The following is a 17,824-nucleotide window of genomic DNA, read 5'->3' on the forward strand; positions in this document are numbered from 1 at the left end:
TTTTCTTGAGAGCCCTTTTTGCATCTTTCTACATTATTATCTGTATAACAAAATTTATTTCAAGTCCATATCTCTACTGGTTCTTGAGCTATGGAGGACGAAAAAATCGTCGCGAACGTACATACGAAAGCACAGACAACTCTCTAAAAATCTTTTATTTCGACTCTAGGGACCTTGAAACGTCGAGAAATGTCAAAATTTTGAATTTGACAAATCGGACCCATTACAATAACGTCCTATGTTAAGTTAAAAATGTTCGCACTATTATAAGCATGGGTTAAAAATATTTGTCTCATTTGAAAATGATTAGAAAAAAATAGGGAAAACCTTAATTTTTCTAATTGGCAACCACAAAAAGTTAATATTCTAATTTTTCTTCTATTTTTTGTCCTGTGTGTTTTTTTAAATGATTTCATTGCCAATCAACCAATCAAACAATCAAAATAACAAATTATACAAAATATAAATAATAAATTATAACAAAAATGTATTTTCATTGACTCCCTCGAACTTTCACTGAATTTGTATACATTCTTCTCTATCTTCTGTTTTTTCTAATAATCTGGAAATTTATTATTTTATGTTGGAATTCTCGCTCATTTTTACTCCCACCCCAATACATTCCACATGCAAAACATGTGGAACGAATTGTTTAGGAAGTCGTAAGAAGATGTCAGGTCGAGCGTTCCTTCTTCATGATAGTAGTATTCAATTATATATACAAAGTTTGTAGGTACTCCAATTTCACACGATTCCAATGTCAGTAAACACTTTTCATTGCATATGCATTTTCTTCAATTACAGAAATTTGTAATGATAGCTATAAACGACCTGCCAAAAAATCCAATGATTGGTTTCATTGATGAAAACTAATGAAGGCTATAATTGGCCTCTTGCTGATGTCGATCCATTTTTTACTTTTCCAATGGCATCTTCAAAAAAATTACTGATTAAATCAATAGCAAAAACGAGGTGCAAAGTTCCTGGTTATTTATTACCTTTACTTTAATGACGTAAATTTACTGATCGCTATAAACGCTCATCAGTAAAACATTTCAGATTCCTGTTGCTACAATTTTTACTGAAGGATTGTACTAATAGCTATAACCAGCCCTTGGAAGACATCTCTTATTGGAAGAATCTATATTCGTAACAAAAAGTTTCTGAAAATTTGTTAGAACACAAGAGGAAAACATTTGGTAGGTACATATATATTTTTTAAGATTCGCAAATGTCCGTATTTTCAAAAATATAAACAAAATTTCTCACACAAATTTCACACTTTTAGAAATCTGAGAAGAGAACTTTTATGATTCTAATATCTAATCGCTATAGCGCAATTGATAAGGGAAGAAAAGAAATGCAAAGATAATTTCATTGCTAGGTTAGAATGAATAGTGAATTGTGATTATATATCATTCTCTTGCTCTATAATAAATCCGTCTGAGAAAATTCTCAGAAATCTTTAAAACATAAACTGTTCAACGACTTTTTGGTTTCCAAACGGGTTCTTTTTTTGCATTGAAGGTTGCATCTGGTATTTGTTTCTGAACACACCTTATTTAACATAAACGTCAAAGTCCAAAAAATCGTGTATTGTTATGATTTTGTTTCTGTAAACAAATTTGTAAAATTTCTTTTAAAGATTTGCAAAACAAAAAAAATACAATAAAGGAATTAAATAAATATAATAAATAATACTAAAATGAAATACGACATCACTTCCGATGCTTGTCGAATTTGTTTAAGAAAAAGTTCTACTTGTCGGTCTATTTTTAAGCCCCTTGGCGTAGGAGATATGGCACCAAACGTAAAATTGAATTTAATTACTGGGATAAATGTTGTAAGCTTATTTTAATTTTATTCTTAAACAAAATATATGAACATTATTTCATTAAGAGTTAAGAGTGTTTTTGATTTTAATAGTGAACCTATTTATTTTTGTCTATATATTGTCTATAGTCCAAAAAGTTAATACTTAAGAATTTTTATTTTTGATCCAAGCTTGAAAAAGAGGACATTCCAGGATTGCCACAATTCATTTGCAAACAATGTGAAATCTCTGTAAACATGGCGTATAATCTGCGTAAAAGGGCACGCAGATCTGACCAAATTTTAAGCGTTTACTGCAACAAAATGAATCAAGACAACATAATCGTTGAACTGGCTAATGGACGTAAATTCAAACTTTCCAAAGAGCTTACCCTCAAAGTTATTCGAAGAAATGAATCTTCTGAATTTCCTTCGTCAAATACCCTAAGCACGTCGGCGGAAAATTTGGCAGAAATTAATTCTGATGAAGAAGCAGTCAACCATGATGACGATGATGATGACGAGGAAGATGATGACAACGACGAGGATGACGACTATATCCATGAAGATGATAAGAATGCTGCTGTAGAACAAGATAACGAGGATCAATGTGACGACTTTACCATTGAAGTGGAAGACATTAAATTTGAAAATAGAGATGCTTCATCTAACCACAAAGACGCCCAGGACGACGAAATAATATGTATTCCAGAAGATGGTCAATCGAATGCCAAACCTCAACCAATATACAACGGAGAAGAAATAGCCAAACAAATAAAGGCATCTAATCAATACGAAGTCTTATCTTGGAACCAAGAAGATGGTTCTAACGCTGTTCCTACATTCAAATTACGACTCAAAGAACCTGCAGAAAAAATTATTAAAAAAGATTTTATTTGTGATATCTGCGGAAATACCTATGGACAGAAGCATAGACTAACCGAGCATATGCGGCGTCATAATCCAGAAAAAGTATATGCATGCGAGTGAGTGCTGCCATTAACAATACAAAAATTATACAATATTCATATATTTACAATTTTAGAATTTGTGGTAAACGCTTTGCAGTGTCTGAAGGATTACGTAGGCATGTTTTAACACATGGAGCACTCAAACCCTACAAGTGTAATCATTGCACACGGTGCTTCTATACACCAAGTGCTAGAAAAGCCCATGAGAAGTAAGTAAATGTTTGAATTAAAATTAATACTAACCTCTTACGTCTTTTGAATAATGTATTATTATCCTAGGCACAATAGAAAATTTCAAATGTTTTAACTTCTTAACTAATTGACTCCTGAGACGACGTTTCTAAAATGAGAAAGCCAACTGGAATTGTCTCAATGACTTGCCAAACTCTATCTTTCCCTGTTTATTTTGTGGTCTTGTTTTTGATGCAAATGAATCAGTTATTGCTACATTTGTCCTTTGTTGTTTTGGGTTTTGTAATCCATGAAGACATTTGGCTTCAGCCATGGAACATTTCTTATTGGTTTTTATTGCTATTATTTCTTTAGCCGTTTTGTACTGGAGGCTGTCTTTGGAGGAGGCGGAGTGTGCAAGTTTGCAGTTAGCGCACATGGTGCGAGTACAGTCAGAGCCTGAATGGGGTGGAAGATAGCAATTAACTCATGTGGGGTCTCGGCTGCAGCGTTTGCTTGTGTGGCCAAGCAGCTTACAGTTTTCACAGCGCATGGGCTTGGAATTTTTTCCGTAACATTAGCCAAAAAAAACAATTTCTACTGATTTTGGCAGTGGGAAAAGATCAAAAGTAAATAACATTAAAACGGATGTGTTTGCTTACCGTTTTCGTTTTTATTAAATTTGTAGATTTCACTCACACCTTGTGACTTCATTTCACTAATTATTTCAGATTCAGGTACGTTGATTAGACATGGTGCGAAAACTATGCCATCTAACATCTAAAGACACAATTGATTTTTTGATGTCTTGGGTTTAGCGCTCAGGGGCCCTACTATGTATTTCGTTTCGATAGCCAATACAAAAAAATGAAAATGATTTTCGTTCCGCACAATTTGACGAATTTGGCATGCAATTTAAATGATAGAAAGGATTATATTACAGTTTCATGAAATCGTGCGTTCAGTAGATTCAGGGAAAAGATTACTGTCGAGATAAAGAATGCAACAATATTAATAAAAGTTTAATTACTTACATACTTGAGGTGTCGCTACAGCCCTGTGTGAACTAGGGCCTCAACCAACATACTTCTCCATCTAGCTCGGTCCCTAGCTAAATGCCTCCAGTTTCGCGTTCCATCTTCAATCATTAATGCATACAGGACCGTAGATCACGCGAAGAACTTTTCTCTCGAAACGACCCAAGGTGCTTTCATCCGCTTATGTTATAGTCCATGCTTCTGCACCGTACAGCAGTACGGGGATAATAAGGGTCTTATATATCGACACTTTGGTCCTTCAAGAGAGGACTTTTCCAATCTACACTTTTATCTGACTGAGATTTTATATTATTTCTCAACATAATTTAAATAATTATGTTTATTTGGTCAGGCTCAATAGTTGTGGTCATTTCTAAGTTTCTAAGCTTGAGAACTTGGTGAAAAATATGAGTAAGAACTTAATCGAGTTCTAATTTACAAAAATAAACCAAGTTTTTGAGGCTAGAACTTTGTCAATTTTGGCCGTTATATTCTTGAAATTCATGTTTAAAACTCAATTCTGGAACAACCATCCAAATTCACTTCAAAATGTAGAATTCTTCAATTTATGAATATTTAAAAAGTATTTGTATTTAATAAATAAATAAAAAGTAAGAAAACCTAACGCTCTTTATGCGCTAAAAAAGAATTTAAGGGCAACTGTAGTTTGTCCTAAGCAAATAAAATAATGCATTTTTATCATAATATAATATCAAATTGACGATCCCTTATTCAAGGTTTCTTCTTAAAAAATCTGAATATTTGCTCCTTCTCTCTGAAAACATCTTATTAAAGTAATTTAAAGCATTTCTAAAGTGTTATCTGAATTTTAAATTTTGTAAATACATACATTTGAATTTTATGATAACCGTAGAATGATGGTTAGTTCGTTGAACTGTCATGCCATAGGTCTTGGGTTCAATCCCTGCCTGTGTCATCTAAAGTTTTCTTTAAGCTTTGTTAGAGCTTTATGGCCCATATGAAAAATCCTGCATCCTCCATTAATGGCAGCGATTGATAAGTTCATTAAATTCAAATGGAGACAGCGTTGTCCAATTCATATTACTTTAAAAGCCAAATCCTGTTTCTTGTTGTTAAAACCCACCCACTATTTATTTTCTAAATTTTGTGGCAAAGACTTGCACTTTTAATTGAGGGCTGTACCACGAACATAATATGAATCTAACATTCGGCCCTATTCCAAAAACTTAGCTCAGATTCATACAATTTTGACCAATGGAAGATCCAGGAGGGGTCATATGAGCTATAAAGTTTATACAGTTAAGTTGTATAAGTAAAGATTCAATAGCAATTTAACGACATTCACCAAAAAGTGATTTTCTGTCAAAAACATTTAAAATTTTTGTAACTTAAGTAATGCTTTAAATTATTTTCATAAAATTTGTTTCCAAGAAAAAGAGCAAATATTCAGGTTTTTGAGAAGAAACCTTGAATAAGAGATCTTCAATTTTATATTAAGTTGCCTTTAAATTCCTGAAACTATCCTTCAATTCCATTTTATTTTTGTATGCGCATAAATAGTGAACATTGAAGTGATTTCTACTTGCGACACATAGGAACTATGTATATGGCGACTATTGCATTCGTAAAAAATTGATTGAAACTAAGCCAATTAGCTTAAGGCATTTTTTTTCATTTACGAATACTAAAAATAACAGCAGTCCCCATACAAATTTTTTGGTGTAAATTTGAAAATTCGAATTTTTCCATAAATTAACCGATAGATTTTTTTAGAACTTTCTCTAATTTGTTTCTTATTTCGGCTTCTTTCTACAAGAAAAACAATTGTACCTCTCATAAAGCTGTTATTTTGTTTTAAAATAGTCTAAAGAACTTAATCAACAGATTTCAATAATCTTGTCTTTCAATGCAAGGAGGGTCAAATTTTCAAATTGATGATAATTTTTGATGATCAAAATTTTCATTATTTTTTAATGGCATTCAAATGTTTAAGAACATTTTTTTTGCAGTTATTGCAGCCGGGCAATATATTTTTTTTTAAAATTGATTTTCTGTTGAATAAAACTTTTAAGGCCGTAACAAACTAAAGAAATCTACATTTTGAAGTGAATTTGTTTTAGATGTTCTAGAACTGAGATTTAAACACGAATATTAATGTCCCAAAAACAGCAAAATGACACTAATGGCTAATTGAAAAACACAATGCACGTTTCATATCTATTTTATGTAAAAGCTTTGAATCTCTTGAGAACTGAAGTGAAAAGAAATTCTGAAACGTGTAATTTGTGACTGCCACACAAAAGTTTCTTCCCAGCTTATTTGTTTACCTTAGTTTTTTTTTTATATTATATTCAGAAAAATTATGTACTTACATAAATGCACTTATTTCCTTAAATTCAAGAACCAAATATTTTTCTCTCTACAATTTTAAAGTTTTGTTGCCTCATTTAAAATCAAAATATTTTCAAACATCAGCTCCAACTCCAATCTATGAGTAAGCAGACTGATAGCAATAATAATAATAGACTCCCGAAAATTGAGTCCGAAAAAACTACGTCAAAACAAATTCTTGATATCAAATTCTTTTTCATTTTCTGGGTTTTTGAATTTTTGTAGCGTTTTTCGCATTAATATAAATGGCAACAATGGAATAAAGCAACGTTTCAAAACAATTTTGTACATTTCCCCATGAAAACATCTCTGACTGGGATTCATATAAAGAATCACTGAAGATATATAAAAAAGAACTGAGGAAAACCAAACGATCTTCCTGGAGAAACTTCTGTAGCAATGTGGAAGAGTGCTCTGAAGCATCCAGGCTTCGCAAAATTCTCTCCAAAAATTTAATCATGCCAAGCTGCTTGAAAAACGCCTCTGGCCTCTGGAACAATTCAAGCGATCGCTCAAGTTGCTACTAGACGTTCACTTTGTTCCCCCACAAGGTCTAGTCACTAGGGAAAAACTCAAATGGACTATTAACAGCTTTAAGCCATATAAATCTGCAGGTCCGGATGGTATAATTCCACCTGAACTGCAAAAAAATGCAAGATTTCTAATACCCATCCTAGAAAGAAAACTTGGAGACAAGTTAACTTCGTTTTTATTCCAAAAGCTAAGACCTATCAGCTTATCATCTTTCCTTCTCAAAACTTTTTAACATTTGATCGATATCCACTTAAGGGCAAATATTGATAAGTCCCTCCTTTCAAAGGCTCAACACGCCTACAACAAAGGGAAATCGGTTGAAACGGCTCTACACAGTATAGTACGTACAATCGAATATTCGCTCTATCATAAAGAGTACACCTTAGTTGCCTTCTTAGATATCAAAGGTGCATTTAACAATGTCGACACATCTGCAATTGCACGTGTATTGACATCTCTGAAGGTAGATAAGTCGATCAGCGAATTGATTAATCAGATGCTGATAAGCAGGATTATTAATTAAAAACTGGACGATTTTACTGCACAAAGGGGTGTCAGCAGAGGTACGCCACAAGGTGTTGTCCTATCCCCTCTCCATTGGAACTTAGTAATAAATGAATTACTAATTACTCTAGAAAGAGAGGGATACAGAGTGTTTGCTTATGCGGACGATGCTGCTATTGCAGTAAGGTTAAACATCACAATATACTAAAAGACCTGTTACAAAACGCTTTAAATAAGCACATCAAATGGGCAAATCGGTGTGGACTAGGCGTTAAACCACAAAAAACCGACCTTGTCCTCTTAACAAGGAAATACAAAGTTCCACTCATTGACCCTCCCCTCATAAACGGTGTACCACTTAAATGCAATGAACAGGCAAAATACTTGGGTCTCATTTTGGATAAGAAATAAAGTTGGGAACCTAATATTTAAGAGAGAATAAACAAAGCCACAGTAGCCCTGTTCTCCTGTAAAAAAGCCATTGGTAATAAATGGGGCCTACAGCCCTGCTTTACACACTGGCTATATATCTCGGTCATAAGACCGATCCTTACTTATGGAGCGAGGATTGATCCTCTTTCTGGATCAATAATGGAATTGGCCACACCTCTATTTTGAACTCGTTCAGAACTATAAACAGTAATATTGACTACACTATACCCCATCCTCAGTTTAATAACTATAGCTTCAAAGTTACTATACCTCCCAGGTTTTCTTGGGAGAATACATCATTTTTGAACGATGATTCTATAAACTTTTACACAGACGGATCAAAAACGGAGGATGGGGTTGGTGGAGGCGTATACTCAGATAGACTAAACTTAAGTCTCTCCTTTCGTCTACTTTATCATTGTAGCGTGTTCCAAGCTGAAATCCTGGCTATAAAAGAAGTCCTATCATGGATTAGAGAAAACGTTATATCAACTAATGATACGCTTCTTCTATGCTGCCTCACAATGCTAGCATAGGTATCCCCTTAGCTACATGTAAACTCATGCTTAAGCAAGATACCATAGAGAAAACAAACCTGTATAGCGACTAAACTAATTTGGTCTAATCTTAGCGCCAGGCGCTCAAAACAATTAATCTCCCTGAGTAGATTGCACATTAGCTACGTTATTGGTGTCCTGACTGGGCACTGCTTGATAGGAAGGCATGCTTTTCGAAGTGGACCCAATGCAAATGATTTTTGTAGTAGTTGCATGGACGAGGAGGAGACAATCTCTCATCTTCTGTGCACATGTCGTGCCTTATCACAAAGACGTAGAATCCACCTTGGAGACTACTACTTCAACGATACCAGCGATCTAAAAAATTCTGACATTACTTGTCTCCTACGCTTCATCCGGAGCTCCAATTGATTCGACGAGTTAAGCTGATCAACTGATCCAGGTGGTATCACAACGGACCATACTTTGGTCCAAGTGTGTTGGACTTCCCAAGCAACAGCCACTTTAACCTAACCTAACCTAAACTAACCATGAAAGCAAATATTGTGTTTTGCTTTAAATATGGCATATTTAGAAAACTCTCAGAATCTTGGAATAATTTATAATAACTAAAGTTGTCACTTTAGCCCTTGAAATGTGTACATTTAAGGTTAAGATGCACATTATGTTATTTAAATTTTGTTAACCTCCTTTAAAGAACTTTTTTAAGCGGTAAGTAAAAACTCGTCTATATGTTAAGCGCGTGACCAATTCCTACCGATTAAAAGTCTGTATCCTCCCTTGGTTCTTTGTAATATAGAAGTTTATAATATGAATTAAATTTTGTTTCCAGGGTTCACAGCGGACATAAACCATTTGTTTGTAATATTTGTACCAAAGCCTTTGCCTATACAGGCTCACTGCGAAAACATATGCTTATTCATGAAAACAAAAAGCTTTATCGATGTGAATATTGTGATAAAGCATTTCGACTTCAACATCATATGAAACAACACGAAGAAACACAAATTCATAAGGATGCTGTTGCGGAAAGTGTTAAAACTAAACAATAATAACCGGTGTTATTTTTTGTTTTTGTAAATATTTTATTCTTTTAAATAAATTCTTTAATATCTAGTAAGAAAATAATTTTTAAGAAATATATGAGTTTAAATTTCAAACGATAGTGTTTTTTTGAGACCAATTTTCTACAAATAATATAAAATACCGCTATTAAATTATTATCCACGATAATAAAAAAAGAAAACTATGGTTATTATACTTATTTTATTTTGTTTATGTTGAAATCTTAAATTAAATGAATCTTCTATTAAATGGCTAAAAAAGATCGCTTAAAATCGCAGTCAATTGTACTTCTATAAAAGCCAATTTTCTTTGAAGTCATCTGCCGATGTCTTCGTATACCCTCGTTGATTTCCTGTACTGTTATCGGCTTAACAGCTTCTTGCCCACGTCCCTGACTAACCTCTGGACAAATGTGAAGCATTGCTGACGATGCTCCGGTTGAAGTAACCCTACTGTACGGCTCAGTGACACGATTGTTCGAATTTAAACGTGTTAAGATAGCATAATCAACGATAACAGCTATGGTTTCATGTGAAAAATATGCCAATATATTCATACAAGTATTTGAGATAGTCAAATTTTGGGGAAGGTCTAAAAACTTGTGGAATTTGTTTTTGATTTTTTCTCCATGGCGACAATAGAAAGACGTTTTACGTGCCTCATTAAACTCGTGGTATTGCTGGCCGGTAAGAATCTGGGATATACGGTCGGCCCGGAATAAGCGTCTTGTTCGTTCCTCATCGAATTTTTCCGGGATTTCTATGCTAAGTTCGTCTTCAGACTCTTGACTCTCGAACTCCTCCAATGAATCCTGTGGCCGACGAGTGCGAATACTGAGAAATTTCTTTAATATCCTCATATCTTTTAAATGTTTACGCATCCGAGCAATTTTCACCGGATGATTTCGCATCAAGAATTCAAAGTCGGCTTGCGAAGGGCAAGCAGCATTTTTACGGCGCATAGAAATTATTGTTGCTTCATGGAATATTCCACGCAATTGCTGTTGAAGAATTTGTTCAACAAGTTTAACACTTTCTTCTCTAGGTTGATCACAGTCACCAAAACTTCTCATAATGTCTGAAATTTCAGAAATCAGATCATCGTTGTGGACTTGGATGGGTTGTTGTGGGTTCTCGTTGTGTCCTTGTGCTTGTGCCTGTCCTTGTCCATGGCCAGGTGTGCCAGCTGATGATGAAGAGTTTTGTCTAGGTAATTTTTTGTTTGCGTTATAATTCATTTTATGTTGGTTTTGAATAAAGCAAAATATCTAATCAATGGTTCAATTTTTGAATTTATTCTAAACAAAATCGATTTTTCGGCGTTTTGATTGACGGTGATGCAAATTTTGTTTCGTTTTACGCATTTCTTTTCACAGCTGTTATGCGATTTCTATTTAAAAAGAAATGTCAAAAATTTGCTCAGAAATTGAAAGGTTCATTTTCGAGTGAAAGAGTTCAGTGAGTGAAATACCTACGAGCATTAAATGGGTATATTCAATGACAGTTTCGTACAAAAAATCAAATCAAGGGAATGACAAATCTAGACACCTTTGAAAAAAATCCAATTTTTACATTTCCACAATTGAAACTGTGTCAATAATAACTTTGAATCTGTCCGCAACTTGAATGTATCAGATTTTGTAATGGGAGAGCTAAGAATTTACGAAATTTTTGAAATGCATACACATTGTATGCATTAAAAGCTCAACTACAGATATTCAAAAAAAACGACATAAGTAAAAAACTAAATTGAAAACTAATGGCTAAGCCACCAGCACTCGTTAGGTATGTCGGGCTTTAGACAGGTTCCGTACCTCCTTTATGATATTTTTATTTACTTAATTTATTTGATTTATTTATATATTTCTTTTACTTTTTGTATAAGTTTAACAACAAGAATAACATTGGTGCTGTACAAATGTCCTAAAATAAAACAAACAAAATTACAATGACAATACAAGGGCTTACGATATTTACAGTGTGAAACGGATTCAAAGCCTTCGCTAACATTTCACATTACAAGAGTGCATTATGTCTATTCGATTTGTAAAAGTCATCGTGACCGAACTTGTGATTGGGGTTAAGCTATAACGGTGAACGCTAGTGAGAAAAATTATTATCGAAATAGAATGATCCTAATTTTTCCAACCTAATGCTTATTCCAACCAATTGCGATAACTGTCAATTTGAAGTAAAATTAAAAGGATGTGAAAAGTTATTTTTATTGAAGCGAAAGTTATATGCCACTACAAAACAAATTGTTGTTGTTTTGTTGAAGGTAAGTATCTCAACCCAGTGTTTAAAAACTATACTAATTTAAGAGGAAACGTCCCAATAAAGGGCATATGTAGCGAACAGTTAACAGAATTAAAAGCACTGAAAATCAATGATGTTCGCAATTTTCATTTTTAATTGAAACGGATAGTCTTTTTGACTCTCTTGCATGACAGTCCAACCCACTAAACACCACGCTATGGGCAGTTATATCATTGATTTTACATTGAATGATTTTGCGATTAGTCTCAAACAGCGAATGTTTTCTAAATCTCTTTTTGATGCCCCCAAATCCTTCACTTTTGCTGTTGAACAAATTTTGTCTTCCCTCCACAAGGCTTATCGGAAGATTCGTTTCACCCTTAAAAAAAATTCAAACTTTGTACTCTTTTGTTTGTCATTTTAAAATATTTTTAAAAATCCGAATATGAAATTAAAAGACAATGTTTGACTCTTCTTCATTCATTCATTTCGGTTTAACTATGTACAGACCTTTTACCTATTATTCTAAAAATGCGTATGTACTTAACTAAAGCAAAATGTTGTGCTTAAAAGCAATGGTGCAAGATTAACAACCTATTGATAAGGGTTTAACAATTTTCTAGTTAGCAGTTTACGAACATCCAACTAGACTATTCCTTCCACTGCTCTTATAAGAATAATTGTACAGATGTCATATGAGTTTATCAAATTGGTAAAGTAGCCAATCCGTGATTTTAACTTTTAGCAAATTGTTGTAATAGTAAACTGTTAAATTCCTTAAAAAATCGGTTATGATCTTTCAGCTTAGTAAATTGCTTCGTAAATGGCTTTAGCATCTTACTAAATCGTTAAAAATTTTGTGTCAATATTTGTTGAGTTTCCGAAAATATTTTCCGATTTTTCTACGATTTTGTAGCTTTTGTTACATTTTTTGTTTTATTTCTTTACACATTCGTGAAGTCTGTCAAAAACTTATAGTATTTTATAGGAATTCAAAAAGAGTTATCCATTTTTAGGTTCTGACATAAATCTGCTTCCCCTATTCTTTTCTGGATTATGCAAATACAGATCCATGTAAACCCACTTTCATTCCACTTTTTGATTTGATATCATCGTACCATCAATGCGACGTTGACATTTCATTTCGACAGAGGGTTTATTTTCGGAACTTTTCGCTACAATTTGCAGTTAATAAACTAAACACCCTTCATCGTGTATTGCTCATAAAAAGAATTTTATTTTTTCTTCAATTTTTCTTTGGGATTGTAATAAAGTTTGATTTTAAATTAATAAAATAAATAAAAAAATCAAGCGCATTAATATTTCCAAAAACCTTAACAACGTCACAGAAGGAAAAATATTGTCGAGACAACCGGGGGCCTTTGCAAGAAAGCAAAAAGTATGGCCGAAGCAGTTGTCGGAGAACCAACCTCACCCCCTAGTAGGTTCTACTGTCATATGTGTAATCTAGAAATCAACATATTCAACAATGATTACACATGTCCATTGTGCGCTGGTGGGTTTATTGAGGAACTTCCTCCATTGGCTCCTGTGGGCGGTAGTAGTGCAGGAAGTATAAGTGACTCTTCGGCGAGTGGGCCATCAGCATCTGGTCTAAGTACCGGCGAGAACCAGTCATCTAACGACCCACCTCGTTCAGATTCGCCCAATAGTCGAATGAATGATTTAGTTGCAACTTTATTAATGACCCGCGGAATGCCTCCATTAACATTGAATGGACCGCGGGAGCTAGAAATATCGATTGATGCTAATGGTGATGCAAGCGTTGTCGGCAGTGGCAGCATTGGGAATATTAGTAATGTCAGTCGTAATAGACGCGGTGCTGCCGGTAGTGGCAATTTTTCTGGCCGCCAAAGGCAAACCAATTTTCATAGACTTGACAATGTGTTCTTAGACTTCCTCAGTTCCCTATCTGGCAGCGAGGATGGTCCGTTTGGTGGAAATTCACAAATGTTTTTCATGGGCAATCCCGGTGACTATGCTTGGGGTCGTGAAGGTATCGATACTGTTGTTACTCAACTTTTAAATCACATGGATTCATCTGGTCCGCCGCCCTTACCAAAAGAAAAAATTGCCGAAATTCCAACAGTAGAGATAAGCGAAACCGAAGTCGAACAAAAACTCAAATGTTCTGTGTGTTGGGAAGATTTTAAATTACAAGAGGCCGTTAGGAAGCTACCCTGTTTGCATGTATATCACGAAAATTGCATAGTACCATGGTTGGATTTACATGGTACTTGCCCTATTTGCCGAAAGTCACTGCAATTAGAGCCAACCTGCTCTATGCACAACGGTGCTACCGCATCAACATCCGGAGGATTGCCAGATATGGCGATGCCCATACCTATGTTGTCGATGCCTACCGCAACTGTATCTGTAACCTTGACCTCACAGCCGGGATCATCTACCCCGACGGCTAGAATAACCAACTCACGTCACGCACCTCAGCCACCAAGGCCAACATCAGCACCACCAGCATCATCAGGATCAGCACAAGCAGCGCATACATCGTCAGCAACAACAGATCCGGCACAGACACAGCCACAGACAGGTCAAACCACTTCCTCGAATGTTATGGCTTTCGAAGACGGCAATGTAGAATATGACTTTGATTAAATCAATTTAATATAAAATAAAATAAAATATTCACAGCTTTTATAAGTTTATATCAGTATATATGCATGTGTATATATCCTAATATATATATGTATATGTATATATATTATATATTTATTATATAACGACAAAGAGTAATTATTATTGCTTAATGAAGTCTCCTTTTGTTTTATAATTGTTTTAACTTTCTATTTTTTTTTTTGTAATGTTTTTGTTCTACTTTCAATCCTTCACAAATATATAAATATACATAATGATTCTTTCCATTTAAATTAATTACAAAACACTAAAACTAGAAAATCAATTAAAAGGTCTGTTTTGCATGACGACTTTCGAGTTGTAGCTTTTTAAGTTCGAAAAATATCAAAAGCAAATCTCAAAAGTCATCCTGTAATACACAGAAATGCAGACAAATTATGTACTATCTTAAATAAAAAAAATACTATATACACGTATTTATATTAAATTTAAAATTAAAAAAAAACTGCTAGTTTTTATTCAGAATTAACCGACAGAATTAAAAAAAACAATTTCATTTTGTTATAAATATAATAAACATACGTTTAAGAAGAAAAACAAAGAAAAAAGTTAAAATATTCATAAAAGCACGAATGTGTATTACAAACAAAAATAAAAATGTTTTCCTTTTGAATTAAATTGAAAAAAAAAATAATAATAACACAAAAATATATACATACAAAAGCGGTATCCACGACGATTCCGATGTATAAAAATTGTCTCTTGTATCATTAATTATTTTATCATGGTGTGAAAATCTAATAGGATTTAAAAAATACAAGTTCGAATTAACTATTATTGTATACTACGGCGACTTGTCGTTGTATGGGGAATGGTATTTTTTATTTTGCATATGCCGCTCGGAATTGTGTTTGGGACTTCCTTAAAATGTCCTTCGTTTAAACAAAAAAAAAAACAAGTTAACAAAAAGAACAAAGTAGTGAATGATGCACATAAAGGCTTTCAGTTCAAAAAACAAACTTTCTGTGATATGAAGTTTCCTTTAGGGCTGCTGTAGTCGTAGTCATATGACTTGCCTTTCAACTATTTTTACAGCAGTACTAGTTTGAAAGGGTTTTGGGATTTAAGTTGTTCGTAAATTTAATTTAAATGACAATAAAATCAACTTTTAGTTCTGTCGTTAAATTTTGTTTGTAATGCAAGTTAATAATATTGCTTCAAAAGTATAGTAAAGACGATTAAAAGGTTTTATTTAAAAACCGTGTAATATTTTCCTCCTTTATCCTAAGAAATGAAATCGCTTCTCATCCTGTTTAAAAAGTTAAACCCTTTTTAGATGAGGGCTGTCAGAAAAGTAAATAGACTTTCGCTTCAATTGACAAGCGTGCTAATAATTTTCGAAGATTGGATTCATTCCATTGCGATTTATGAGGCGTCATACTACTATCATGTATGATTTGGCGACAAGTAACGGATATTTATCGGATCAAATGTAAAATTTTGTAAAAATCTGCGATTATTTTGATAGTATGTATTATTAACGTCGTCGTTAACCTTTGAAAAGACGAAGTGACCCAAGTTAACAATATATTCACGAGCTCATTAAAAAAAATAAAATTTTTGGATATTGGAGAGATTAGAATGTATTTTTTTCTTTTAGGGATAAAAGTTTCAAGTTTGAGTTTTAAAAAAAATCCCATTCCTTATACAAAAGACATAATGCTTACTAACAATAAGTCGAATAAAACAAATCATTGTATTCACTTAAAGCAAACTTCTACACTCAAAATTGATATGATTTGGATTTAGATTAAGTTTAATAGCATTACTTATATATAAATTATATTTATTATTTTAATAATAAAACAACAAAAACTAAAAAAAGAAAAAAACAAATATAAAAAAGAAATAACGACACGTATACATATATTGGCTTTATTCTAAAATCATTATTTTTTAATTTGTCGCACCAATATTGCAACGAATTTGTGTGTGAGTGTTTTATTCTTTTGTAATAATAGATATAATATAACAAACATACCAATTTCAAGAAATAAAGACGAAAATTATATAAAGTCTATGAAATGTGATTAGGTCAGGGGATCGTTTTTAGCTAAGTTCCATGAAACTATTAAAGAATATTCTCTCTTAAAAAAAGTGTTATAATTTATTTAATTTTATTTGTAGGGCAGAGGCTTATTGCTAAGAACAATATATTTTGACATTTTGTTGAAGACAACTAAGATTTTAAAATTAAATTAATTGCCAAGAAGGAGTTATGATTTCTTTTCAAATCCACATTCCAAAATATTTTTTTTTATATTTAGAAGGGAGGACATTTGTGTTAAATGTCTGCACATTGTAATGAATGGGTCACGTTGAGTCCGGTAAAGCGTTCCACATTTGTGTAGTGCGGCTAAAGAAAGAATCCCTATACTTAACCCTACGTCCGAAATTGGTACTGATGAGCATTACTAGAAGTATGGGTATACGGTTGAATTGAATTGAGGTGAGAAATGCAACTGGCTACACTACACTAGAGCATTGTTGGTGAAAAGGCAAGAGAACTATCGGTGTTTAACAGAAGCAAATGTATCTTTAAGAAAACGATCTCCCATCATTTTTAAAGCTCTCTATCCGAAAAGCTGTAGTATGTTATTGGGACACCAGCCTATTAATATGAGAACTATACTCAAATTATGGAAGAAAAATTAAATTAATGCCAGATTAGAACTTCTTGCATCGTCGGCGAAAACCTAAACCCGTAGCTTGATGGTTAGTGCGTTGGACTGTCATACAAGGGGTCTTGGGTTTAATCCCTGCATGTGGCACCTAACTTTTTTCACGGGTACTTCCTCTTGCGAGGAATTGACGAATCCTCCAAGAGTAGTTCTTGTCATGAAAATTGCTTTCTCAAATTAGGCGTTCGGATTCAGCATATAAACTGTAGATCCCTTCCATCTCTGACAACTTTACTCGCACACAGGAATGGTTGAGAGTTGTAAGTCACTAGGCCCTGGTTTTTCATGGACTATTGCGCCACTTAATTTATTTATTTTTAAATAAATGAAATAATCATAGGAAATTTTGGAAACAGGCATCACGAATAGCTTGGATTAAGGTGACTTTGTCTTAATATTGTCTACCACCTTCTTAAACTTTACGAAATAGCCATGACCAAATGTTTTCAATTATGTTTAAGTCCAGTGAATATGATGGCCACGTCTTCTGATTGAATGCAACTTGGAAAGTCCAAGGCAGAGGGCCAAAAAAGTTCAGGTTTCGGCGACATTAGGGACATGAAAGTAAGGCAAGTTTCTAGTATCTGATTGGCCAGCTACCAAAAAATTACGTTCCAATTAAGGCAACTTTAAAGGAAAGTTGACTGGAAAGTTCCCGATTATTATTTAAATTCTAGCTGCCCACAACATTAGACCTGATTTAGGGCTATGATGCCCTGTCAATATAAGCTCACCCTTTCTCAAATCATGGAAATAAAATGTACATATAAGCATCAGAAAAAAGCAGATTCAGAC

General features: G+C 33.6%; 3 protein-coding genes across 3 annotated transcripts; 2 read left to right on the forward strand and 1 right to left on the reverse strand.

The window, feature by feature from the left end:
* Nucleotides 1-1,570: 1,570 nt before the first annotated feature.
* LOC129941481 (zinc finger protein 37-like) lies at nt 1,571-9,512 on the forward strand. The gene is made up of 4 exons (XM_056050119.1): nt 1,571-1,843; nt 2,005-2,798; nt 2,858-2,992; nt 9,185-9,512. Exons 1-4 carry the CDS (start codon nt 1,706-1,708, stop codon nt 9,402-9,404), a joined length of 1,287 nt encoding a protein of 428 aa, XP_055906094.1. The 5' UTR covers nt 1,571-1,705; the 3' UTR covers nt 9,405-9,512.
* An 87-nt stretch (nt 9,513-9,599) lies between these two features.
* Nucleotides 9,600-10,799, reverse strand: LOC129941482 (uncharacterized). Its single transcript, XM_056050120.1, has one exon. It carries the CDS (start codon nt 10,652-10,654, stop codon nt 9,662-9,664), a length of 993 nt encoding a protein of 330 aa, XP_055906095.1. The 5' UTR covers nt 10,655-10,799; the 3' UTR covers nt 9,600-9,661.
* Nucleotides 10,800-12,842: 2,043 nt separating this feature from the next.
* Nucleotides 12,843-16,445, forward strand: LOC129940099 (E3 ubiquitin-protein ligase Iruka). The gene has a single exon (XM_056048338.1). The coding sequence runs from the start codon at nt 13,074-13,076 to the stop codon at nt 14,307-14,309; it is 1,236 nt and encodes a 411-aa protein (XP_055904313.1). The 5' UTR covers nt 12,843-13,073; the 3' UTR covers nt 14,310-16,445.
* Nucleotides 16,446-17,824: the final 1,379 nt, after the last annotated feature.

Source organism: Eupeodes corollae, chromosome 1, assembly GCF_945859685.1.
Source record: "Eupeodes corollae chromosome 1, idEupCoro1.1, whole genome shotgun sequence".
Classification (NCBI taxonomy): Eukaryota; Metazoa; Arthropoda; class Insecta; order Diptera; family Syrphidae; genus Eupeodes; species Eupeodes corollae.

Excerpts from the sequence above, each read along its gene's own strand:
- LOC129941481 (XM_056050119.1), top strand. The coding sequence starts at position 1,706 with ATGAAATACGACATCACTTCCGATGCTTGTCGAATTTGTTTAAGAAAA. Across the intron at positions 2,799-2,857 it reads GAAAAAGTATATGCATGCGA|AATTTGTGGTAAACGCTTTG; the intron begins GTGAGTGCTGCC and ends TTACAATTTTAG. Across the intron at positions 2,993-9,184 it reads GCTAGAAAAGCCCATGAGAA|GGTTCACAGCGGACATAAAC; the intron begins GTAAGTAAATGT and ends TTTTGTTTCCAG.
- LOC129941482 (XM_056050120.1), bottom strand. The coding sequence starts at position 10,654 with ATGAATTATAACGCAAACAAAAAATTACCTAGACAAAACTCTTCATCA.
- LOC129940099 (XM_056048338.1), top strand. The coding sequence starts at position 13,074 with ATGGCCGAAGCAGTTGTCGGAGAACCAACCTCACCCCCTAGTAGGTTC.